Genomic DNA, 25,817 nt, shown 5'->3' on the forward strand with positions numbered 1-25,817 from the left:
AGACATGCAGAGTCTTTAAGGACCCTGGGTGTCTCACTAAATAGAACCTGTCAACAAAAAAATCATCACATAAGGGACTATTTGTCTCCTACGTGATAAAAAAAAAAAGTTTATTAACTTTTCTTTTTTTTTTAATTATTGTAAAAAAATAAAGTTACACCCAAGCCCATAAAACCTATTTATGCCCTCTAGCTCTAGCTGTACTTTTGGGCCACTGGGTTATGACAGCTGTGGCTTACATACATGGGAGGGATAGTATCTTTTGTGTGCCCCCCTCGGTCATCGCAGAATGCCGTGTAATTGTTTTTTTAGTTTTCTACATAAAGTTTTAGTAACAAGCATTTACTTGGGCCTGGCAAGAAAATGCCAGGACACACCTAGACCTGTTGGGTGGCAGCAGGGTGGGAATTATATCTCTAAATCTAGACACAGGTTAGCCTGGTTCTTTCCTAGATTGGATGAGACACCGAGCAGGTGGAAGTCTCATCAGTAGCTGGATAATGGAGGGATATCTATTCCCTATGTTACCTTTGCTGATACTTTTCTCATCTCTTCCCCTTGTTTATGCAGGTAGGAGATCTACATTTCAATTTCATGTATTTTCTTTTCTTCCCTTTGCTATAGCTGATCCATGTACTACTAAATAGAGAAATGAGGTGTAGCTACTAACCATGGGGCCCCATAGTAAAATGTTTATCTCTGTAGCAGATAGCATGGTCAACTGTTACAGTACATGTCATTGATCTTAACTACTTGACCTCCGGAAAGTTTTACCCCCCTTCATTTTTTGCTACTCAGCACTTTAACTACTTTAACTGGCAATTGCGCGGTCATGTAACACTGTACTCAAATTAAAATTATATGATTTTTTCACACAAACAGAGCTTTTTTCTTTTGGTGGTATTTGATCACTACTGGGTTTTTTTTTTTATTATTATGCAAACCAAAAAAAGACGAAAAATGTTGAAAAAAACCCCAATATTTTCTACTTTCTGTTATAAAACATATCCAATCAAAACATTTAATGTATTCATAAGTTTAGGCTAAAATGTATTCTTCTACATTTCTTTGGTAAAAAAACAAAACAAAAACCCAATAAGTGTATAATGGTTGGTGTGAAATTTATAACATCTACAAACTGTGCAGATATGTCGCTATACTGGTGGTGATCAGCGACTTATAGAGGGACTGTGATAGTGTGGTGAGCAATCTGACATTAACAGACCATCGCTGGGAGGTGCACTAACTGACATTGACATCAATAGGGACACTAATACTGTGATCAGATATAATAATGTACACAGACACTGTACTAATGACACTGTCTGGGAAGGGGTTAACATCTACGGACAATAAAGGGGTTAAATGTGTGCCAAACAAGTGTAATGTGTGCTGATTTTACTAAGACCTGGGTGTTTAGAAACGTCCCGATCGCTGCTCTGTGTACAGAGTCCTGCGTGTTTGTACTGGGATTGGGCACAGCTGATCAGCAGGTCTCAGCTATAGATCATTGGCTGGGACCTGCTAACAAAATTGCCCTGTGTCCAACCACAGTGTAGGTCAGCGGGGGGCGCACACACACACACACACACACGCCCCAAACCGGGAAGCAAGCTTGCAACATTTATTTATGACAGCACCTTGGCCATAGTGAATCTACTGTGACTGAGTGGCAAGTAGTTAAAGAGGAAGTAAACTTCCTCTGCTGACATTTACCTCTAGGTAAATCTATTATAAGGCTTACCTATAGGTAGTGTAAATATCTCCTAAATGTGCACCGTTTAGGAGATATTTACATTACATTATAGGCGCTGCGCAAACTGTTGGCGCTAAATAAATTCTGTATAATATAATAATAATTACATGCAGTCAGTGACATCACTGGTGCATGTGCTCTGAAGGAACGGCCACCGGTGCCATTACTTTCCGAGCCCTGTGCCGTGAACGTTTGAACGTTAGCAAGTCATCTTCACCACATCTAGATGCCTAAATGCAGTGAGTTGCTGCCATGTGATTGGCTGATTAGCAATTTGTGTTACCAAGAAATTGAACAAGTGTACCTAATAAAGTGGCCAGTGAGCATATATTGGATAAGCATCAAGAAAATTCTATTTCAAATACAATATATATTTCTACAGCCAAAACTTCTTATTCTTTCGGTCAGAGGAGAGAAAGGGTAAAACCCCTATTAGGACTTTTTTTTTTCTGCTGTCTGTCTCATTGGGGAGATTATCCTTTATGTACTCCCTGAATATTACAGCATAGCTCCCAACTGTCCCTGATTTTGAGGGACTGTCCCTGAATTGGAGCAATGTCCCTCTGTCCCTCATTTCCCCACGTGTCCCTAATTTTGGTCTGATCTATATAGTTGTATATAAAATGCACTTTTTATCTTTCAAAAAGTGTTTCCCAGTGCTAAACTTTTCATCCAAAATCTAAATGGCTGCATTTTTCAATCTTAAAAGCCAATATAAAGAAATAGTAGAGGTAAAAAAAGCACTTGTGGGTTTAATTATCCTTTTTTGGGGTTATTTCCCCTTTAAGGGGGCGTGGCAGGGGGCGTGTCCTACGTCTACATATGTTTGCTACTAGGCGTCCCTCATTCCCATCTCAAAATGTTGGGAGGTGTGTTACAGGACAGGAGGAAATACCTTCTTCAGGAGTTGTCACCAGATCAGGTGGTCCCCAGCAGTCCACTCACCTCCTTTTTAGGTGTAAAATGTTGTATTTCCATCACTTTCTGTCCAGATGCTAGTGGTCACCCAGACAAATAGAGAGGGTGGATTTTCCCAGAGGGGAGACAGACAGCAATAAACTCCTGACTAGGGTTCTAACCCTACCCTGCCCTATCCAAAACTTGAAAGAAAAAAAGTTTTGGCGTTCAATATCCTATAAAGAAGGCCATTATAAGCTTGCTTTTTCTTCCAGGTTCTTTACAAGCGGTGTTTATTTTCTGCACTTTTCTCTCTCTTGTACAGAAACCCATTCACATTTTTACTTCACAACTGTCACTAATGACTCTACATATGACTTCCCATCCTACATCACAACCAGATCCCTGGATGACATCATGCTGTCCTGGTATGACAGTGACAATGGGGTTATAGAGCGCAGGGTACCATGGTTTAGAAGTACCTATGGCAACTTATTGACTGCCACTATTGATGAATATAAATTCCAGGTAATGCTACAAAAACTATTTGAGGAATATAGGAATTATATGAATGATACTGAAGGTAAGTGAACATTTCATAATTTATAGTCTCATAAGATATGTTTCTTTAAATTGGAGCTAAACTGTATCTGAGCACCACAAACTGAAAATGCCATTTACTTCATTTCTAATTTTCAAAGCAAGAACACCCATCCTTCCATGTCTCCATGCTTTATTTTGCTGAGAACTCACTTTCTAGCTGAGGCCATCTTGAGTATAGGCCAATAATGGTGAACCTTGGCACCCCAGATGTTTTGGAACTACATTTCCCATGATAATCAACTACACTGCATAGTGCAAGAGCATGATGGAAAATGTAGTAGGCATGTGCAATTTGTTTCGTTCCGAAATCGTTTTTTAACTAATTTCGACAAATTAGTTAATTTGGGAATATCGGAATTAACAAAAACCCGTTTAACGATTTTTTTCCGAATATTCGTAAATTCGAAAAAATTGGACATTCGTAAATTCGGGCATTCGTACATTCGTACATTCGCAATTTATGAATGTACATTCGTACATTCATACATTCGTAAATTAGTGAATTCGTAAATTTGTAAATTCGAAAATTTGGAAATCTGAAATAATAGTTAACTAATAATAACTTAACTATTAGTAATTACTAGTAACTTTTAAATTCTAGGTATTGTAATTTCCTTTCAAATTTGGCTGTTAGTGAACGTAACGCATACAAATTTATCCGAAGTTATGAATGATCCGAAAAAATGGAATGGAACGTAATGAATTAATAATAATAAATAACAGTAATAATAACAACGTTTTATTATTATTATTTATTATTAATTTGTTCCGTTCCATTTGTTTAGATGCAGCATTCATTTTGGATAATTCGGATAAATTCGTATTTGTTACGTTCACTGACAGTCAAATTTGAAAGGAAATTACAATACCTCGAATTTAATAGTTAGTTACTATTTCAGATTTTTGAATTTTCGTGTTTTTGGATTTTCAAACTTCGAATTTACAAATTTCCGAATTTTCTAATTTACAAATGTACGATTTTACGAATTTACGAATGTAAAAATGTACGAATGAACGAATGTTTGAATTTACGAATGTACAAATGAACGCATTTACGAATTTACGAATGAACGAATTTACGAATCGCGATCATAACGAATGACACGAAAAACGAAAAAAAATAATAAACTAATGAAACGAAAATGAATGAATTTTTTGGCTGTGCACATGTGTAAAATGTAGTTCCAAACATCTGGGGTGCCAAGGTTCGCCATCACTGGTATAGGCAGATGATTCATGTAGCGTTTATCCCCTGGAATCCATCATCTGCCCTTAACTCAGGCATGCAGGCAGGAGGGTGTGCTTAGCTGAGAACACTCCTCCTCCTCTCCTCCAGATAAAAGAAAAAAAAATACAATGAAGACTCCTGGAATGTATTATATCATGTTGGCCTAGGACAGAAACCAGGAAGCAACTGAAGAAATTAAAATAAAAAAAAAAACTTTAAAAAAGTTAATATAAAATACCTTCCTATTTTTTTCCAAATGCTAGCAGCATAAGGATTAAAAATATGTAATGTTGATTGGGATGGTTTAGTTCTTCTTTAATATTAGGGCTTTAATCTATATATCGCTTTTTTTAGTTTGGATTTATGTGATGCTTCAGTTGGCCTGCACCCTTCTCCATTTTCTTTGGGTGATGGCGCTGAACAGGATGTTCAATGTTAGTTATTTTGGCTGTGACTCTCATCAGCACCCCAAAACATTCAAGCTATCCATTCTTGAGATACTCAGACAATGAGGTTGATTTACTAAAACCGCAAAAATCTGGTGCAGCTGTGCATGGTAGCCAATCAGCTTCTAACTTCAGCTTGTTCTGGAAGCTGATTGGTTTCTATGCAAAGCTGCACCAGATTTTACACTCTCTAGTTTTAGTAAATCAACCCCACAGTGTTTAATTTGCTTGCGGACTGGCTGGTAAATGTGCTGGAAACGTACACCTTGCTTTATCTCTATTGATGCCACCGATGTATGTCATACATTGGCAGCAGCGGGCAGTTCATACACACTCCCTGGGAATGTGTGTAAATCTGACAAGCTGGCTGTCAGCTGTCAGATGGAAGTGATCATGCCACTGTAGAACCACCAGATCGTTTCCATCCTCTGCCACCCTAAAACAACACTTCCAGGTCCGATTCTCTGGCTGCTGTAGCCAGGGAAGAAGCTAATGGTGCATAATCTGTGCTCCATTAGCTTCAAAGGACCCCTGGGAACCTGTCACAAAAAAAGGACACACGCATTTTGGGCGCCTGTGCATGAAAAAATTGATTTTCACATGTTACATATTGTCGCACATGCCAGGGTGAGAGCAATAATTCTAGGTCCATTATTCACAGTTAACTCTAAACTGATGACCTGTAGGAGTTTTTAAAGCATCACCTATGGAAAATTTAGGGTACCAAAGTTTGTCACAGTTTTGTGGGTGCACAGTTTTATTGTTGACATGTTGGGTATCTATTTACTTGGCGATTTTATATTTGACCAAAAGGTTGGATAATATATTGCATTTGCATGGCCTAATATTAACTTTATTGTATTTTCTACTGAAATATTGAGCTTGGCAAACTGTTGCGCTAATGTCGTGTGGCATGAAAAAATTAGAACTATCACTGTTTTATTCTCTAGAGTATCTGCTTTCAGAAATGATGTAAAGGCATACCCCACGTTTAAGTACACAATGGGACCAGAGCATGTATGTAAAAAGAAAATGTACTTTAAGTGAAGCAATAGCCTTTTTCACTTCTCAGTGCATGTACTGCATTGCAATAGTAATTTACAGGCAGAACTGATTACCTAGGCAAGCTGGCTGACCCCAAAATTGAATAAACTGGGAGCAGTGCCGTATCAAGCTGACCAAGATTTTCTATAGACGCCAATGTTAAAAATCGGGAGCAGTGCCATGTCAAGCTGACCAAGATTTTCCACAGACGCTAATGTGTCTGTACTCGCGAGTGTAAGTAAAGTGAGTGTACGTAAAGTGGGGTATGCCTGTAGAAGTTTGTGGGTTTTAACTAATCTGCAGGCCTAAAATTATTTTTTAAATATGTGTGCAAAGAAAGTACAAAAAATGCTCAGCTAAAGGATTAAAGCTGGTCACTAATTAGTTATTGGGACAAACTGGAGGCCTTCAGCTGCCTTTGTGCTGTGCTGGTCCTCTGGTGTGCTTTTGTAAACTTGTCTATCCGGGACAGTTTTATTACATATTTTGCACACACATGAAAATCCCCCCCCAAAAAAAGTATATATATATATATACCACTTGTCTACTGTGACGATTATGAAGTGCCTTGGCAGACAAGTTGTTAAGGAGGAATTAGCTGCCTGTACTCTACGTAATGCTGTGTGTCCCAGGATTGGTGCTTTGTTCATTTCATACATTTGCAAATATATGCTACTAACACATCTGCTTTCAATATATAATACATAGTGGTGCAAGCCTGTGGTCACACCGGGTACAATTTAAAGTAGTGCGATTTGAATTCTGACTTCAGCACTGTAAATACTCAAAAAATGGTGCGCTAATTCAACCTGTGCATGAATCCAAACAACAGCATGTGATCAAATCACCTGAAATAATTATACACTAAGAGCTCACTTCCTCACCGCCTCTTCCTGGTTTATAAGACACCAGAAGTGGCAGCATTCGATGGGCACAGTGGCAGCATTTGATGGCACAATGGCGGCATTTGATGGCACAGTGGCTGCATTTGATGGCACAGTGGCAACCTTTGATGGGCACAGTGGCTGCATTTGATGGCACAGTGGCTGTGTTTGATGGGCACAGTGAGGCTGCAATCGTTTTTTTTTTTTTTTCAGAATTTTTCAGTTTGTTTGCGCCCCCCCAAAAATTTTGAGCACCAGCTGCCACTGTATGAATGGCAGACGTGCTTAGCAAGTGACCTCCTGTGGCCAGTGTGCAAACAGGAAGCGGCTCAAACAGAAGCAGGAAGATCATGGTTCCCACTGTATGTAGCGATTTAGTTAAAGCGGACCTTCGGTCATTTTTTCAACTTTCCATCTATTAATTCCTCCTCCTTAGCCTAGGCTTATGACATCATGCACAGCTCCCTCTCTCACTCTCGTGAGAGTTTACCAGGAAGGGAGGGGGATGAGTCATAAGAGGGCCAATGAAAGCTGCAGAGCTGGAGGTGTGCCTCTGTGTGTCTGTGTAAATCCAGGAAGTGAACAGACAGCAGCTTCAGCTGCCCACAGTTAAAATGGTTGCAGCCAGACTCAGTGGAGGGAGATTTCTGCAGCAAGTACAGGATCACAGTATATGTAAAATAATATGCAAAGTGATTGGAGGGAAGCTTCAGAATGGCAAAGATGTTTTTATTACAAATTATGTGAGCAAACTGCAGTTCCTCTTTTTTTTTTTTTTTTTACAAAATAAATTTTATTGAAAGAAAGAAACATAAAACAATATGATAGTGTGACAGTATCATCATACAATTGTACAAGAGTTGGGGAATGAACATAGATTCTTACAATTGATACAAAGATAACAATGAGTCGGCTATAGCAGAAAATCTCTTACTGATGCTTTATAGTATATGTATGGCGGGGTGGTTTGGGCTAATCCATTATCACACTGAAGTGTCTGTCGAGAGGTTAGTGTTAATTATGATGGCATAAAATATATCCTCTTATTTTTCCCCCCTCTTTCTTTCCCTCCCCTCCTTCCATGTTGCAGTTATGATTTTGATTTTGGGGGGAATTCCCACTCGTTGGGTGAAGGCGTAAGAGTTTGTATGACAATTCAATCCACATATTCGAAGGAGGTATTGGTCTGGATCTCTGTTAGGAGATCCGTACCGTGTAGGGGTTTAAGAGGGGTTGTGTGTGGATATTGAGAAGTAAGTGAAGAAAGAAGGAGAAGTAAAGGAGAGAAGAGAAGAGAGAAAAGAAAAAACAACAAGAAGAAAAGGGGGGGGGAGGGGGGGAAGGGTATCTAAGGGAGGTGGGGGGGGGGGAGAGGGAACTAGAAGGGGGAGGGGGGGTCAAGGGAGATAGAGGGGTGAATGAATGTCCCCTCGGTCTCCGTCATTTGTGGTGTACATTGGGATTGGAATAATTTTATGATGAAGTAGGTCAGGTTTGTCTGATTTCTACTCTCGGCGAGTAGTACTGGGCTAATTTCGATGTGTGACCCCCCATACTCGTCCCTTGTTTAGGGGTGGGGGGACCACGCCGTCTGGAGAGGAAGATGAGGTATATGAGAGATGCAGCTGAGAGGTTTAAATAGTGTCGAAGTCGGGTGTTGGGTGGTGGTCTCGTGTGGGCAATGTCACGTCGGGAATTATTTCATCAGTGTTAGGTATCTGTCTGTTGACCGAAAGTGAGTCCAGCAAGTCCACGTCTTGGAGAAGCTAGCTGGGGAGTCTCGTGATATGGAAATGAGTTCTTCCATGTCAGCTATTTTATTAATTTGCGAGAACCATTCTTGGATGGTCGGAGCATGAGACGTACCCCAGTGTCTAGGGATGCACATTTTCGCTGCATTCAGTACGGGTAAGACCAGTGTGTTACGGTAGTATGGCGTAGATAGATCTGAGTGGTGAAACAGGCACTGTGTTGGGGAATGGTCTAAGTTGTAGGTCGATATTGATTCCGTGAGTTCTCGGACTTGCGTCCAGAATGGTTGAATAGCTGGGCATGACCACAGAATATCAGTTCCTCTTTAAGACAGTACCATAGAAACACATTAAATGCTACTTCAGGTACTATTTGTAAATCGCATGTCATACCTGTAGTCGTACCAGTGTGACCATGGGGCTAAGGAGTACTTGCAATTTATTTAGTATAGAACAAAAGAAAATTGGAATCCATCAGCCAGATGGAATAAATCCCAGGGTAAAGGGGAGACCACAAAACACAGGATTTTCAATTGTGCCAAAATAGGAAAAATTCACGTCACATCAATAAAGTCTTTATTACAATAGTTAAAAACCACATTCAAAAGTAATCTACAGTATATCTGACCTTGCCATCAGCAATATCCAATGTTTTCGAATATGGCTGATGGCGTGTTCAGATATAGATTACCTTACCCTGGGATTTATTCCATGGGCATTTTGGATTCTAGTTTTTTTTTTTTTAATTTGATGGGGATGGTGCCCATATGGGTTGAATGTCAGTAGCTCAATTCACATTCTTCATGTTGCAATTTCTGTAGCCTTTTAGTTGTCTACAAGACATAGCCAGAAACTGGAATAAAAGCAAAAACAAACTTACCATGCTAATTTAAATTTTTTGTGATTTCAGAATTCCAAGTATTGCAGTTGTTGGATGGCTGTATGGTCTATGATGATGACACATTTGACACAACATTCAGTTTTCACTACAATGGGGAACCATTCATGAGTTTCAGCGTGGAGAATGGGAGCTGGATTGCAGATGACCCAAGAGCGCAGGTCTTTGCTGACAAAAATAACAAGAACAAGACGGTGTTAGAGCAGATGAAGGACAGTATGAAGAGTAGATGTGCTCCACATATATATGAGCTGCTCTCACTAGGAAGCTGCACACTTAGCAGGAAAGGTACTTTCTATCACTTTTGTATGGAATTGGTGAATGGATCAGTGAATGTAAAGCTTTTTAAAGTTTATGCTAAAGCATTTTTTTTATTACATTTCTGGAAGGTGTGGGGACAGGTTAGAACATGTGTCTCTAGCTACTGCTATCCAAGGCTCTGTTGGTGAGTTTTCTTCTCCCTTCCTGTCCTGGTGACAACAGTTTTACCAAACAGAAAAAGGAAGAAAATCTGCAGCATTGATACATACAGCAATACAAATCTGACAGGGATTCTAGCTTTCCCATATTCCACTTTAAAAATAAACTTTTATTTCTGTGCTGCTGTTAGAGATTTTCCTTCGCTTCCTGTCTGATAAAACAGCAGAAGTAAAGGGAAATCTCTCTAATGGAGACCTGGATAGCAATAAAACCTCACAGGGATCTTTCCCACCTACAACAAAAACCAAGTAAACATTTTGGGTTGACATGGAAGCTATGCAGCTGTTTTAAGCCCAGTGATACAAAGGACCTATCAGACCAATGCCAAATACTTTTTTTTTGAGCTATGAGTAAGCACTTGGACAAGTGTGAAACGCGTTAGCCTATGATCTGTACACTCTGTCTATGATGTCCTGTATCTGATGTGTTCCTGATTTTAAAATAAAGAAACTTGGATTATTACTTCCTGGAGTGCGGCTGTCCAGATCTTCTCGTTTGCAAATACTTTTTTAGGTGAGCCTCCAGTGGTCAGAGGACACTCTAAAAGGCCAGGAAACCCATTCGTTTGATACAGTTATGCCCCGTACACACGATCAGAAATGCCGCCAGCAAAACTCTGATGAGAGGTTTTGGTCGGAAAATGCGACCGTGTGTATGCTCCATTTGACTTTTGCTGGCAGAATTCCAGCCAGCAAAAGATTGAGAGCAGGTTCTCTATTTTTCGGTCAATAAAAAGTTCCTATCCGAAAATGTGTTCGTCTGTATGCAATTTGGACGCACAAAAAATCACGCATGCTCGGAAGCAATTTGACGCATGCTCTGAAGCATTGAACTTCATTTTTTCGGCTCATCGTAGTGTTGTACGTCACTGCGTTCTTGACGGTCGAATGTTCAGAGAACTTTTGTGTGACTGTGTGTATGCAAGCCAAGCTTGAGCGTAATCCCCTCGGAAAAGCCATCATACCTTTTTCCGACCAAAATTCAGATCGTGTGTACTTGGCATTACAGAGTTAGTAAGGTTGAATAAAGACACCAGTCCATCAAGTTCAACCTGAGTGAGTGTGGGTGCATGTCTACAATTGTCCCTATCCCTGTACATTGTGTCTCATTAAGATGCTCATCTATTATATTATTATTTATTTAAGGTACCCATATAGCACAGTCAATTTACACAGCACTCCACACATACATCGCACACTCACATCAGTCCCTACCCTCAAGGAGCCCACAATCCAAGGTCCCCAACTCACATTCATATACTAGGGCCAATTTTTAGACCGAAGCCAATTAACCTAGCAGCATGTCTTTGGAGTGTGGGAGGAAACCGGAGTACCCAGAGGAAACCCACATAGGCACAGGGAGAACACACAAACTCCAGGCAGGTAGTGTTGTGGTTGGGATTCAAACCAGCGACCCTTTTTACTGCTAGGCGAGAGTGCTACTCACTACACCACTGTGCCGTAGTTGGTGATCCAGTGTTCTCTTTCTTAGACCTCAAGTATGTGCAAGCATTTTGGTACCTAATTTCAGGAGTGAAAAATTATATTACTTCAAGTGATTCTAAAGGCTATCTTTAAAAATTAAATAAATAAAATCTCATACTCACCTACTCTGCAGTGGTTTTGCACAGAGCAGTCCCGATTCTCCTGTTCTTCGGTCAATCGCCAAAGCTATTGGCCCCTCCCTCCTGCCCCCAGAGCAAGCAGCTTGCGATGAGGGCACCCAAGAAGTCTCAATTCCAAGCTGCGGCTCTACGTGTCCATTCACACACAGAGCCTCTCTCTCCTCATTGGCTCACTGGCTGTGATTGACAGCAGCGGGGGCCATTGTCTCGGCCAATGAGGAGGGAGAGTCCCCCGGCTCTCATGCACATCGCTGGATCAAGATGTGGCTTAGGTGAGAATTATGCACAGAGGAGGATCTTTACGTTTATACATAGAATGCATGAAGGTACAAAACCTTGAGGAGAAGGTTGGGGGAGAAGGAGCAGATTGTCTCTCTCCTTTCCCATTTGTACAAGGGAGGTTAGTGCAGGCTCTGAGCTGTATGAGAGAGACACTCTCAGCTCAGAGTCCTGTTGATGGGCACTGGTAGGCGGCATTAATGAGCACTGATGGGTGGCACTGATAGGGGGCACTGATGGACACCAATAGGCGCATTGATGAGCACTGATAGGCGGCACTGATAGGTGACAATGATGGATACTGATAGGTGACATTGATTAGCAGTGATAGGCGGTACTGATAGGCAGCACTGATGGGCACTGATAGGTGGCATTGATTAGCACTGATAGGTGGCACTGATGGGCACTGATAGGCAGCATTGATGAGCACTAATAGGCGGCAATGATGGGCACTCATAGACGGCACTGATAGGCAGCATTGATGAGCACTGACAGGCGGCACTGATAGGCAGCACTGTTGGGCACTGATAGGTCTCATTGATGAGCACTGATAGGCAACACTGTTAGGCGGTACTGATAGGCGGCACTGATAGCACTGATAGGTGGCATTAATGAGCACTGATAGGTGGCACTAATGGGGTTGCACTGATAGGCGGCACTGATAGGTAGCACTGATGGGCACCAATAGACGGCACTGATAGGCTGCACTAATAAGCCTTGCACTGATGATCAAAGCCCTGATTATCACTGTAAACAATGTACTGACAGTCTTTCTGGTTAACCGCTCTCCTTAGACAGACACAGCGTGGGAAAAAAGAACTGCCAATAACTGGCAAGTCTGTTTACATGTGATCAGCTGATCACATGGTAAAGGGCCTATGTGATTGGCCCTTTACCATGTTCTGTGATCAGCTGTGTCTGAAGGACACAGAACATGCTAAATGCAAGCCCCGGGGGGCACGCAGGAGGCAGGGTCCGGAGAGGATATCCATGGATGCCCTCCCATAACTGGAAGCCTGGGGCTCAGATGGAAGGGGGGGGGTGTCAGTGGGCCTTTCATGGTTTCTTGCACTGGGGCCCTGAAAGTGCTAGTTACACCTCCCGTAAGGAGCATTCATCCCACTGACCATCACACTAATGAATCATGAGTTGTAGATATAGACATTTTTAGTAGGGGTTCCCTGAGAAAGTTATCTCAAGGGTTCCTCTGTGTTGAAAATGTTAAAGGCTGGTTTAGCAAGTTGTATAAAAAAGTCAATGACAATGGGAACATCACCATACGTGTTTGAATAATGCCAACTGGTGGAAACTCTGGCAACACTGTTTGAAATCTAAGCTGAATTTTGGATATCCAGCAAAAAATTAAGACCAGGGGTCTTCTTGGTTAGCCAAGTGCATAGTGTAGAGTTCTCATGTAGATTATATTTTATTGTCATTGCTTGAATTGCTGCAATGTGGCCTGATACAAAGCGTGTCAGATAATTCTGGAATGTGTTGTCATTCTCATTCATAAAGCGCTGCGTAAACTGTTGGCGCTTTATAAATCCAGTCTAATAATGTATAATAATGATAATTCTTCTTCTCCGGCAGAACAACCAGTTGTGGTGCTGACACTGATATTTATCACAAATTCCACTTACAAACTGAGCTGTCAGGCATATGGACACTACCCCAAAAACATCTCCATGACATTATACAAGAATGGAGAGCCGTTGTCAGAGAGTCTGATGGAGAAAGTGACCTTACCTTTCCCTGACATCACCTACCTCACCCAACTGTCAATGTACACCACCACCCCGGAGGATGATGACATCTATATCTGTTCTGTCAATCACATCAGCAACATGTCACCACTCATGGCAAGTAAGTTGGGCGCTCCTAAATAACATGAAGTACACATTTTTACATCATTTTTACAATGTTACCTAGTTGTTCCATATTTGTAGTAATTCTTTACCTATCTCTCTCCTTTTTTATGTTGCTTCACTTTGCTGTGTCTCTGGCTTCATCAACATTTTTACTTTCAATACCTTTAATTGAAATTTTGTAGGATACTTAGCATTACTTGTACAAGTGTATAAAAATAACCAACATGTAGAAGAGTTGCAGGGTGCATCCTTAAGTCATTAGAGACCATAAAAGTTATTAACCACTTGACACCCAAGCCATTTCTGACACTTCTCTTCCTACATGTAAAAATCATCATTTTTTTTTTTTTGCTAAAATATTGCTTAGAACCCCAAAACATTATATATCGATAGATATATATCTATATATGTAGCCACTCACATTACATTACTTCCGGGAACCAGAGCTGTCGGGTGGAACGTAGGTGAAGCGCAAGCTGCGTATCCCCGTCTCGGTTCCTTTTCTGTCTATATCAGCTAGTGTCTGTTTTTCGGAACACATACGCTGTATGGATTTTTTACTTTTATTTTAATTTGTTTTAATAATTTTTAATAAACGGAAGATTTCTTGATACTACACTGTGGGAGCCAATATCTTTTTCTTTTTTCCATGAGGCACACACTCGTGTATACTTGCGACTACTTGGAGACCAAGGTACGCCTAATGCCGCGTACACACGGTCGGACTTTTCGGCTACAAAAGTCCAACAGCCCGTCCGACAGACTTTCGACGGACTTTTGGCGGACTTGCGGCAGACTTTCTAAAGAACGGACTTGCCTACATACGATCACACAAAAGTCCGACGGATTCGTACGTGATGACGTACACCGGACTAAAATAAGGAAGTTGATAGCCAGTAGCCAATAGCTGCCCTAGCGTGGGTTTTTGTCTGTCGGACTAGCATACAGACAAGCGGATTTCTGGGTCCGGCGTAGTTACGACGTAAAGATTTGAAGCATGTTTCAAATCTAAAGTCCGTCAGATTTGCGGCTGGAAAAGTCCGCTGGAAGTCCGGGGAAGCCCACACACGATCGGATTGTCAGCCGACTTTAGTCCGTCGGCGTCCGTCGGACTTTTGCAGACGAAAATATATATAACTTATGGTCACTATACACATAGGTTTTTTTCACTTAGGATCTATTTCTGGATTTACGGTGTAAGAGTGGTCTTGTCTATTATATTATATATTTTTACATCTTTCATTTTAAATATTTGGTTACACAGTTTATAGTCTAATGCCCTGTACACACGATAGGATTTTCCAATGGAATATGTGTGATCAGAGCTTGTTGTCGGAAATTCCGACCGTGTGTAGGCTCCATCACACATTTTCCATCAGAATTTCCGACACACAAAGTTTGAGAGCAGACTATAAAATTTTCCGACAACAAAATCCGTTGTCTGAAATTCCGATCGTGTGTACACAAATCCAACGCACAAAGTGCCACGCATGCTCAGAATAAATAAAGAGATGAAAGCTATTGGCTACTGCCCCGTTTATAGTCCCGACGTACGTGTTTTACATCACCGCGTTCAGAACGATCGGATTTTCCGACAACTTTGTGTGACCGTGTGTATGCAAGACAAGTTTGAGCCAACATCCGTCGGAAAAAATCCTAGGATTTTGTTGTCGGAATGTCCGATCAATGTCCGACCGTGTGTACGGGGCATTAGTGTGTATTAAAGATGCACAATTAATTGTCAAGAATCGTTATCGTGATTAATCGTCAAGAATCGTTATTGCGATCTTGACTAAATGTTTCACAATTCTTGCTATGCAAAGAATTCTCTCTGCTCTTCTGAAGCCACAGCCCTCAAAAGAAAGGAAGAGAAAAAACGGACAGTCTGCCAAGAAACAAAACATTCTTTATCGGTTGAACTTAAGTATAAACATTGTAACGATTTGTCAATGGAATAGACTTCCTGTGTAAGTGAAAAAAGTTTAACCACTTAAACACTAATGCCGCGTACACACGAGCGGACTTTACGGCAGACTTTGCCCGGCGGACTGGATTTCGTCGGACAATTCGATCGTGTGTGGGCTCCAGCGGACTTTGTTTGCTCAAAAGTTGGACGGACTTAGATTTGAAACATGTTTTAAATTAATCCGTCGAAATCGAGTCCGGTCGAAAAGTCCGCCGTCTGTATGCTAGTTCGACGGACAAAAAGCCACGCTAGGGCAGCTATTGGCTACTGGCTATGAACTTCCTTGTTTTAGTCCGGTCGTACGTCATCACGTACGAATTCGACGGACTTTGGTGGATTGTGTGTAGGCAAGTCCGTTCATTCAGAAAGTTCGTCGTAAAGTCCGTCAAAAAGTCCGCCGTAAAGTCCGCTCGTGTGTACGCGGCATTAGCCTTTTTCTGACATTTGTTGGTTTCAAATTAAAATCAATTTTTTTTGCTAGAAAATTACATAGAACCCCCAAACATATATATTTTTTTAGTAGACACCCTAGAGAATAAAATTGTGGTTGTTGCAATATTTTATGTCACACTGTATTTGCACAGCGGTCTTTCAAATGCAATTTGTTTGGAAAAAATTACTTTAATGAATTAAAAAAAAAAAAATCTAACCAGTAAAGTTAGCCCATTTTTTTTTATTGTATAATGTAAAAGATTTTACGTTGCGAGAATCGTGAGAGAATCGTGATCTTTTTATTCTAAGCAAAAAAATTGTGATTCTCATTTTGGCCAGAATCGTGCAGCTCTAGTGTGTAGACATATATTTTATATAACTTTCCACCTTTTTAGGGATATATTATTTTCCACTTATCTTGGGAATCATCACTGAATCACTGGATTGTTGGTGGTGTCTGTTTATTGGGCCATTACTGTGGACTTACTCCCTAGTGCTTTATACAGGAGGGTCTGCCCTCACATAGGTGTATCTCAATTAGTACTTACCACCCCTAGATGCAGGGTGTAAGTGGTTAATCCCACCACAGTGTTTTTCTATCCCTTTAAATCTGTGTGGTTCCTTTAGCCTTGTGAGAGTGTAGTTCTCTCTCTGGGACACAGGTAGCACCACTGACCCCATTGTTGTGTAAATAATTACAGGGTGGTCGTTGCAATTTTTTAATGTCACATGGTATTTGCGCAGCAATTTTTCAAACGCAATTTTGTGGGAATAAATACACTTTAATGAATTTTAATCCAAGAAAACACAATAGATAACCCAATTTTCTTGGTAAAATATAAAAGATAATGTTACACCGACTAAAGAGATACCAAGCTTTTGCATTAAGTTCAGTCACGCTAAAATTGCACACACTCGTGGAATGGCGCCAAACTATAGTACTTAAAAATCTCCATAGGCAACGCTTTAAAATTTTTAAAAGGTTGCCAGTTTAGAGTTACAGAAGAGGTCTAGTGCTAGAATTATTACTCTAATGTTCTCAGCAATAGCTCACATGTGTGGTTTGAATACCGTTTACATATGCGGGCGCGACCTACGTATGCTTTCACTTCTGCATGCGAGCGCAAGGGGACTGGGCACTTTAAATGTTTTATTTTATTATTGTTTAGTTTATTTTTTTATTTTTACACTTTCCTTTTAATTTCTTTTGACTACTTTTATTCCTATTACAAGGAATATAAACATCCCTGTGTAATAGGAATAGGGCATGCCAGGTCCTGTTTACGTAGAGATCTGGGGTCTATAAGGCCCCAAATCTCTCCTCTATACTGAAAAGCCTGAGATCACACAAAAAAAAAAATCGATCTCAGGCTTTCAAGCAAAAAAAAAAACAACAGTATTTACATCTGCCGGTGTACTGTCAGAGTACCGCTACCCATCAGAAAATGTAATGGAAGTTATGTTCTGGGCAAAAAAATACTTACTGTGCATGCGCAATTCATTCCAACATGGCTGCTGTGCAGTCTAATAGGTTTCCTAATCTGACAGAACAAAGAAGGCAGCAGTGGACATCTTCTTACACCCAGGCAAGCAGGCAGAAGGTGGTGACAGCCATCTTGGTACACCCCACACTACTCAGTGCCAAACTGATTATATACTGAAATAGACTATTTCACTCTGTCGTGGTGAAAAAGTCTATTTCAGTATATAAGGTGCGTTAACTGCTAAATACGAGTGGAATTGAAGACTGTGTGTTGGAAGATGTCTGCCGCCGCCTTCATGTTCTGTCAGATTAGGAAATCTATTTAAACGCATAGCGGCCATGTTGGAACACATATCACATGCGCAATAAGCAATTATGTTCGCAAAGTCACTTCCGTTGCATTTTGTGATGGGTAGGGGTGCCAAAAGCTACATTATGATGTTGCTTACATCCTCTGAGGGTCATACAGATGGCCGGGGACCAAACTATGATAAACTATAGTCAACTATAGTAAACTGTAGTAAACTATGGTAAACAGCTGCCGGATTCATTCTCTGGCTCACCGATCGCATGGGAGAGGCTGGAGAAGCCCCTCCCACCACCTGTAAAAGCAATCAAGCCGCTATGATGGCATTTACATCTCAGGAAATCGCCTTCTGACAAAAAAAAAAGATATCTGGATGATGCCTATAGCTGCAGGCATCATCCAGATATCTCCACTTCAAGTCCCCAATGGCATATGACATCAACCCGGGGGAAGTGGTTAAAATAAATTGCATACCAGCTTTACAGTAACAATTCACCCTGTATAAACAAAGAAACAAAGTGAGGGGGGATGTGAATCGTGGGTAAACTGTTCGCCGGGAGGCATTTGTAGATTAACTGTGAGGATGTGGTCTACTGTACAGAGAGAAGCCAGGAAAAACATATTTACAACATATTTACAAAGGCTCCCCAAGCCAGGGTTCCAAAGGAAAAGGGAGAGTGAAGAAAGTTAAACAGGATAGAAAGAAGATAAGAAGTACAAGAGGAGGACGTTGGGCACACCCTGATCAGAAGAATTGGAAATGGCTGTTTCCAAACTTTTGCAATAGTCTGTTTCACCGCAAGTAAAACATATGTTGCCAATTTAAATTGGGATTTCATGAGACCTGGAGGTTTCAAATATAATAGGAAATGCCAAGGGTCTCTAGGGAAGGGGCAGGTTAGTATTGTTTGCAATAATGGCTTCATCAACTTTTTCACATTTTGATCTGTACTAGACATGTGCAATTTGTTTTGGTCATCACGTCATGTGATGTCAGAAGAGGACAGTACTGGGTGATGTAACTGGGTGGCCCCACCCCTTGCCTATATAAGAACTGTCAAAGCCGAAGAGAGGGCATACAGCGGGTAGCCTCTTAGGAGGCAAAGCGTTTTTTGCATTTTTTCTGGGTCAGCGGACATCATGATGGACGATGGATGTACATCGAGGGACACTATTTTATTTTTATTTTTTATTTTTTTAATAAACTTGTTTTTGTACTTTTTGATACTTTTTTGGTGAATGGGTATGATATCTATTCACATGTTGGGGGGGCTTGGATCTGGGGGACCCCTAGTTAAAGGGGGATTCCAGGTTCCAATAAGCCCCCCACCCGAAAATCCTGAAAACCACAGCCCAGTGTTGTCGGGAAGAGGCCCTTGTCCCCATATAATAATAATTTGGGGTAATGTGATTTGGGTGGGGGGGACAAAGCCCCCCCTTGCCCCAAAGCACCCACCCCTCCCCATGTTGAGGGCATGTGGCCTGGTATAGTTCAGGAGGGGGGGGCGCTCGCTCACCCCCCCTTTCGTGACCTACCAGGCTGCATTCCCAGATAAGGGTCTGGTATGGATTTTGGGGGTGACCACACGCCCTTTCTTTTTTTTTTATTGCCATGGGGTTCCCCTCCAAATCCATGCCAGACCCTAAGGTAAGTATAGACTGGGGGGAACCCCATGCCATTTTTTTCTTTATTTTTTTTACCGACACTTTTTTTTTATTCATCTTTCAGCAGGGAAACCCATTGACAGCTGATGACTCATTGGTTGTTAAGGACGCCGCGGCTGGCTTCCCAGCCCTGTTCCTTAACAAACAACTTACACTGCACCCTGCATGCTCGGATAAGGGTCTGGTATGAATTTTGGAGGGGCCACTTTTTTTTTTTTAAAAACATTTTGGCATGATGTTCCCCTTAAAATCCATACTGGACCCAAAGGGCCTGGTATGGACTGGAGGGGGGGGACCCTGTGCCATTTTTTTTAAAAATTTTTCTATTGCCGGGCAATTGCCAACATTCTTTATCTTTTTTATTTAACAGCATTATTTTTCTCTGCATTCATCTGTCAGTGGAGAAGCCTGCTGACTGATGATGACTCATGGTTGTTAAAGACCTGGGCAGCCGGCTTCCCGGCCCACTGCTTAACAACCAGCTATTTCTTCAAACAGAATTCAAATCGGTTGATCATTTCTCGACTGCTTCAAATTCTAATTGTTCTGAAAAGTTAGCATTCTTAAGGAAATTAAAGTGGATGTAAACCCGATTCATGAAATTTGTGCTGGGTACAAATATCTGTAGTGTTTTGTTATCTCTCTTCAAAGCCCTGTGTCTCGTAGTTTTGTCCTGCTCCGTTCATCTGTTATTAGTAGGGATGAACTGGTTGTTCGAGTCGAATGTAAGTTTCACGATGTCCATCCATCTTCAATCACGCCACCCGTCGGACCCGAAAAATTATAAAAAGCTCTGCCTCCATTGGAGGCCTCCCGGTGACTGCCTTCTTTTGGCTTTGACAGCTGTTATATAGGCAAGGGTGGGGCCACCCGGTACATAACTGAGTGACCCCGCCCCCTTCGGAGTTGACATCAGAGGGGAAGGGGTTATCCAGTTACGTCAGTGGATTGACGGTGGATATACATTGAAGGGCTTTTCTTTTTTTTTTAAATAAAGGAATTGTCAAAAACTGCCTCTTGTGGTTTTTACTTTTTGACACTTTTTTTGGTGTATGGGTAGGGGTACAATGTACCCGATACCCATTCACATAGGGGAGGGAGCAGGATCTGGGGGCCCCCGTGTTAAAGGGGGCTTCCACATTCTGATAAGCCCCCCGACTGCATACCCCGACAACCACAGCCCAGGGTTGTCGGGAAGAGGCCCTTGTCCCTCAACATGGGGACAAGGTGCTTTGGGGTGGGGGGTGCAGAGCCCCCCTGCCTCAAAGCACCCACCTCCCATGTTGAGGGCATGTGACCTGGTATGGTTCAGGAGGGGGGGCGCTCACTCGTCCCCCCCATCCTGACCTCCAGGCTGCATGCTCGGATAAGGGCCCATCCCTAGTTATCAGCCTGATAACTTTTGACAAGCTCTCCGAGACGGGACCCTGAACTGTGTGTTGGAGGAGGTTGCTATAATAGATTAGTACAGAGCTAAACTATACACAGGCAAGCTCTGCATGTGTGTGTGCCTTTTCTTCCAATCAGCTGTCTCACAGTCTCTCACAGTGTCTAGCAATGATCCCCTCCTACAGGGGAACTAGAAAGTGAAAATTCTAACAGATGTGCACTTTCTAAACATTGTATCAAGATGAAGACAGCAGATATACATTTAAAACATATGTAGGGAGATTTGTTTCATCTCTGTGTATCATTTGAGGTTGTTAACTTCACTGGGTATATGGAGGGTGTACATCCACTTTAATAAATGAAACAAATTTTAACGAAAACGAAACAAAATTTTCTGAAAACTAAATGAATTCCATAATGAAACGAAATTAGTAACATAACAAATCTATGCAAAAGGAAACAAAACACATTTTTCCGTTCTGCACATGTCTGATCTGTACATACATTTAGCATCTTTGTGTTCAAAACAAAATGGCCCCTGGAAGCTGACCTATTACATAAAGGAAAGGTCCACCAAAATTAAATTACTCAACAGCTTCTAACATTTGTCTGAGACTTTGGTAGTGAGAGAGCTTCTCATTGATGTTATTTAAAAGGAATAAACAGGAAATTCATTTGAGAAATCATCATCGCATTGATTACTTATTATAAGTCTATTTTATAATTTTTCGAACCTGGTTCTTATTTATTTATTTTCTTTATGCAGGGCATTCCCAGGACGTAATTGTTCTTAGCAGTAGCAGCAGTGAGAACAGTGGGAACAGTGACTACAATTTCATTGACAGTGAAAACTTCACTGGAGGAATAATCGGCATATGTCTAGCTATTGTCTTATTGGTGGGTCTTCTAGTATTTTCCTCTATATGGTGGGCAAAGAACAGAAGACCCTGATGTGTCGCACTAGAACAAAACCATTGACATCTATGTTTAATTATGAATGGCAGAAGAATTCAAGGCTGTTGATTTAAGAACAAAAAAATAATTTGTAACCATGTTCCATCAATAAACCTTGGTCAAGTCTTTGTTCCACTGGTAACCATTCAGTTCCTAAATTGAATTTTCCAGCAACTTATGCCACATATCTGTGCTATGGCATATGCATGTTTTATGTATTTCTGCAAATGCTTCTGCTGGTATTTCCACGGGCAAGGTGCAGATCTGTTCCCAGAAGCCCATAATCTTATCATCCAAACTAGCCAGCAGGGCACAAGATGTGTAATAGGGATGGACCAAGGCAGCCTTCGTAAGTTAAAACCAATATTTTCATAATCAAGCACCCTGGGTTTGGGAGGCACATGTTCAACTGGGATTCATTTAGTTGTAGTTCTGTGTTCCAATATATTGTAAATATGAGGGCTGTACTTAACTTAATGCAAAAGTGGGCATGACTTTTTTTATACACTTACATAGGTTGTTAAAATTTAACATGTTGCTAGAGTAACTCTTCCTCTGTAGTAAGTCTTCTTTATTGCAATTGCAGATATATATTGTTCTCCAAGCAGAAGCAATATGCTTTCATTAAGTTCTTGATGAAGGAAGAGTGCAGGCTGTCCAACATTCACAGGAGACTACATTATGTTTATTGAGATGGTACCATTGACAAGAGCAATGTCTTATCATTGGTGTCTCTTGTCAGTGATGTGTTCTCTGTAAATATTCTGTAGCACCAGGACTTTTTTTTCAGCTAGAACTTTGTGGAACTCAGTTCCACCACCTCTGGCTCAGGTCCTCTGCTCCCTGCTCACCACTATTACTTGAAAACACCTAAGTCCGGCTTCTATGCTTACAAATGACAGCTTGTCTCCAAACAGCTCCCACAGATCAGATCTCCTGAGTGGCTACCTCTAAGTGGGATGGGGACAAGATAGATGCAGGTGCTCGGGGTGCAGTGCAATGCCAACATCACCACTGGATGATCTCCCCGCAAGTGAGAGAGGCGGAGACAACTACAGTATGCTGGGAGGTACTAGAGAAGACTGGGTGTTCCAGCTTAAAGAAGGCAACAAAAATAAGACATGTGGAAGATGGTGGAACTTTTAAGGAGATGGGTAGAAGATGGGGGCAGTGGAGAGGGGTTGCATGCAGAGATCAGAGCTGAATAGGGGTGAAAGTGAGATGTGGATGGGGGATGGAGATGTAAGAAGCTGTGGAAGAAGGCAGAATTCTGCACTCTGTGTGTAGAGCACCCCAAAACTCTGCACTCTGTATGCAGCGCACCTCTGAACTCTGCACCATTTATGTGGTGGTCCCCAAACTCTAAAATCTGTGTGTAAACTCCTCTTTGAACTCTGTACTCTGTAAATAATGCACTTCTGGTATATAACCCCCCACTGTTAGTGAAATTTGACCACACCCACTATTTGATGCGGTCTGGAGGGTGTCTATGAGGGAGGGGGAGGGGGTCGTGATTTAGTTCCTGTACCTATTTTCTGAGAAAAAAAGCCCATTGTAGCACCCTCAGTGTTACTAAGTGTAGGTCAATTTAGTTGGGCTCCTCTATAGGCAGAGGAGCAGGGGTTAATTTGTTTTTCAACTGTGCAGTGCTTCAAGGTTGTGGCTCTGTCACCTCCCCCTGACTTCTAGAACTTAGAGGGTGGGGATACAGAGGCTGCAGCCTGAATATTTATGGAGTTCCCACCAATCCCTGAGGAGGCAAGGCTCAGTAGGTGGGGGGACAACCCATAAATAGTCAGAAGGCTAACAGTTAGGAGAGGAGGGTCCAGGATCCAGTCACCTGTGCCTGGGGAACTCTGCCCCTGGGCAAGAGGAAAGGCAGGAGAAAGGAGAGAGCAAGAGGAAGAGATAAGAAGCAGCTGGAAGCCTCACACTCTTTACCAGCCTCAGCTGGACTTAGCTGAAGCCATGCTGAAAACAACACCTGGCCTGTATAGCAGTGTTCCTATAGAGCAGCCTCTTGGATTCCAGGAACCACTAAAAGGGACTGAATGCAGTGGCGGCCCATGCATTAAGGGCACATGGGCGCCACCTCCCCCTATCTATGTGCCCGGTCCATTTCAGGACGCTGGGTGCATGTATTCCTATGGCGGGGGTGTTTTTTTAAGCACTTGATTAGAGCCAGAGGCTCTAATAGGCTTCAAAAAAGGGTGGGCTCGGGCGCACAGAGTGCGCCTCGATCCCACCCAATTGTGTGACCATAGCGAATGAATTTTCGCTATTTTCACACTAAAGTTCCTTTAGTCCAATCAGGAGGCAGGTCAAAAGAGCCAGGCGATCGAGCCAGGCCAAAGAACCAGGCGATCCTATTTTATGCCTGGCGCTTAGGAAGACAAGACATGCGCTGGAGAGACACGCACTGCAGTGTCACCTCAGCTGCCACTGCTGCCCGCACGCAAGACATAGGACTCGGAGGAGACTGCCCGCAGCCCCGTGCACAGGAGGAGACTGCCTGCAGCCCCGCACACAGGAGATACCACCACAGCCCGGTAAGTGGCGGACCTCCAGGGGGGTCCTTGGATGCTGTCAGTGCCATGCCACCGTGGGGGGGGTGCCAATTGCTTGGCACCCCCCCCAAAAAAAAACACCCACTGACTGAATGAGTAACTTAAATTTCGATTTACCTCAGACCTGTACAGAGAGGACAGTAAGGATGCAATACTTTACATGTCCATGACCAGGGGAAAGCTTAGAGCCAGCATAATGCCGTCAGAAGCACCCCCCATCTCTAGCGTGGGACATTAATAGCCCGGTGCTTTGTCATTCCGGCAGCACCTATATCTTTGGTTTTGAAACCTTTTTGTTGTTATTGCTGCTGCAAACATCTCTTATGGGTGGACAGCAACAACTGAAGTCAGTTCTTAGCAGCCAGAGACATTACCACCAAGTTCTCAAGGGTTTATTCAAGTTCTTCAGTTCTGGGCATCCTATGCTTCCCTATTCCCTATCCAAGTTTATCCCCTTAAAAAAACAAAACCCCTAGACTGTTTTTTGGAGTTATTTGAAGTGGGTGGAAGATTCCTGTTGCCTGGCTGTGGGTGCTGTGTGGGGGTAAACGGCCCAAAATTCAGTGGCTCCTATGGGAGTGAGTGCTACAATTCTGTAGCCTTTTTTTTGGATGTTAAACAGCCTGCACTACCTCCTTCATCAATGACAGCACAATGCTTCTGTCTGGAATCCATTATCTACTTGCAATGAAAAAGAAGAAGAAGAAGAGTTACTCTACCATCATTTGAAATTTGAACAACCTATGAGAGTTAATAAAAAATTATGTCAATTTTTGCCTTGGAGAAGGGGAGGTGGCGATTTCTCATCTAAGCATGCCTGAGTTAAAGTGATATTAAAGAATCGGCTTTAAAAAAAAAAAAATTGTCATACTTACCTGCTCTGTAATGGTTTTGCACAGAAAAGCCTGATCTTCTTTTTCTCTGCCCCCCCCCCCCCTGGCGCTCCTGGCTCCTCCCTCTTAACCAGTGCCCCAAATTGAAAGCTGCCTGCTTTGGGGGCACTGGTGCATGCTTGCTCCCATTGCATCCATAAGAGACATAGAGCCGTGGCTCCCCCCCCCCCCCCCCGCTAGATGAATCATGTACCCTTACTCAAGATGAACACAGCTAGAAATGCTAGTGGGAGTATTTCAAAGCTGTTTGTCAACAAAATAAATCATGGAGACATGGATAGATGGGTGAGTGTGCTTTGAATATTAAAAATGCATTTAATAAAGGTTTCAGTTTGTGATGCTCAGATACAGTTTAGTTCCATTTTATTGTATTATCCAGAGCTCTCAGGCTCATGCTGTAAGC

The 25,817-nt window shown here is 42.0% G+C and overlaps 1 protein-coding gene across 1 annotated transcript; it reads left to right on the plus strand.

Annotated features, from left to right (window-relative positions):
* Positions 1-421: 421 nt before the first annotated feature.
* Positions 422-24,556, plus strand: LOC141107535 (major histocompatibility complex class I-related gene protein-like). The gene is made up of 5 exons (XM_073598336.1): positions 422-570; positions 2,979-3,236; positions 9,520-9,795; positions 13,481-13,753; positions 21,767-24,556. Exons 1-5 carry the CDS (start codon positions 459-461, stop codon positions 21,949-21,951), a joined length of 1,104 nt encoding a protein of 367 aa, XP_073454437.1. The 5' UTR covers positions 422-458; the 3' UTR covers positions 21,952-24,556.
* The last annotated feature ends 1,261 nt before the right edge of the window (positions 24,557-25,817 follow it).

The sequence above is a fragment of the Aquarana catesbeiana genome, linkage group LG09 (genome assembly GCF_042186555.1).
Source record: "Aquarana catesbeiana isolate 2022-GZ linkage group LG09, ASM4218655v1, whole genome shotgun sequence".
NCBI lineage: Eukaryota > Metazoa > Chordata > Amphibia > Anura > Ranidae > Aquarana > Aquarana catesbeiana.

Excerpts from the sequence above, each read along its gene's own strand:
- LOC141107535 (XM_073598336.1), top strand. The coding sequence starts at position 459 with ATGAGACACCGAGCAGGTGGAAGTCTCATCAGTAGCTGGATAATGGAG. Across the intron at positions 3,237-9,519 it reads TTATATGAATGATACTGAAG|AATTCCAAGTATTGCAGTTG; the intron begins GTAAGTGAACAT and ends TTGTGATTTCAG. Across the intron at positions 9,796-13,480 it reads CTGCACACTTAGCAGGAAAG|AACAACCAGTTGTGGTGCTG; the intron begins GTACTTTCTATC and ends CTTCTCCGGCAG.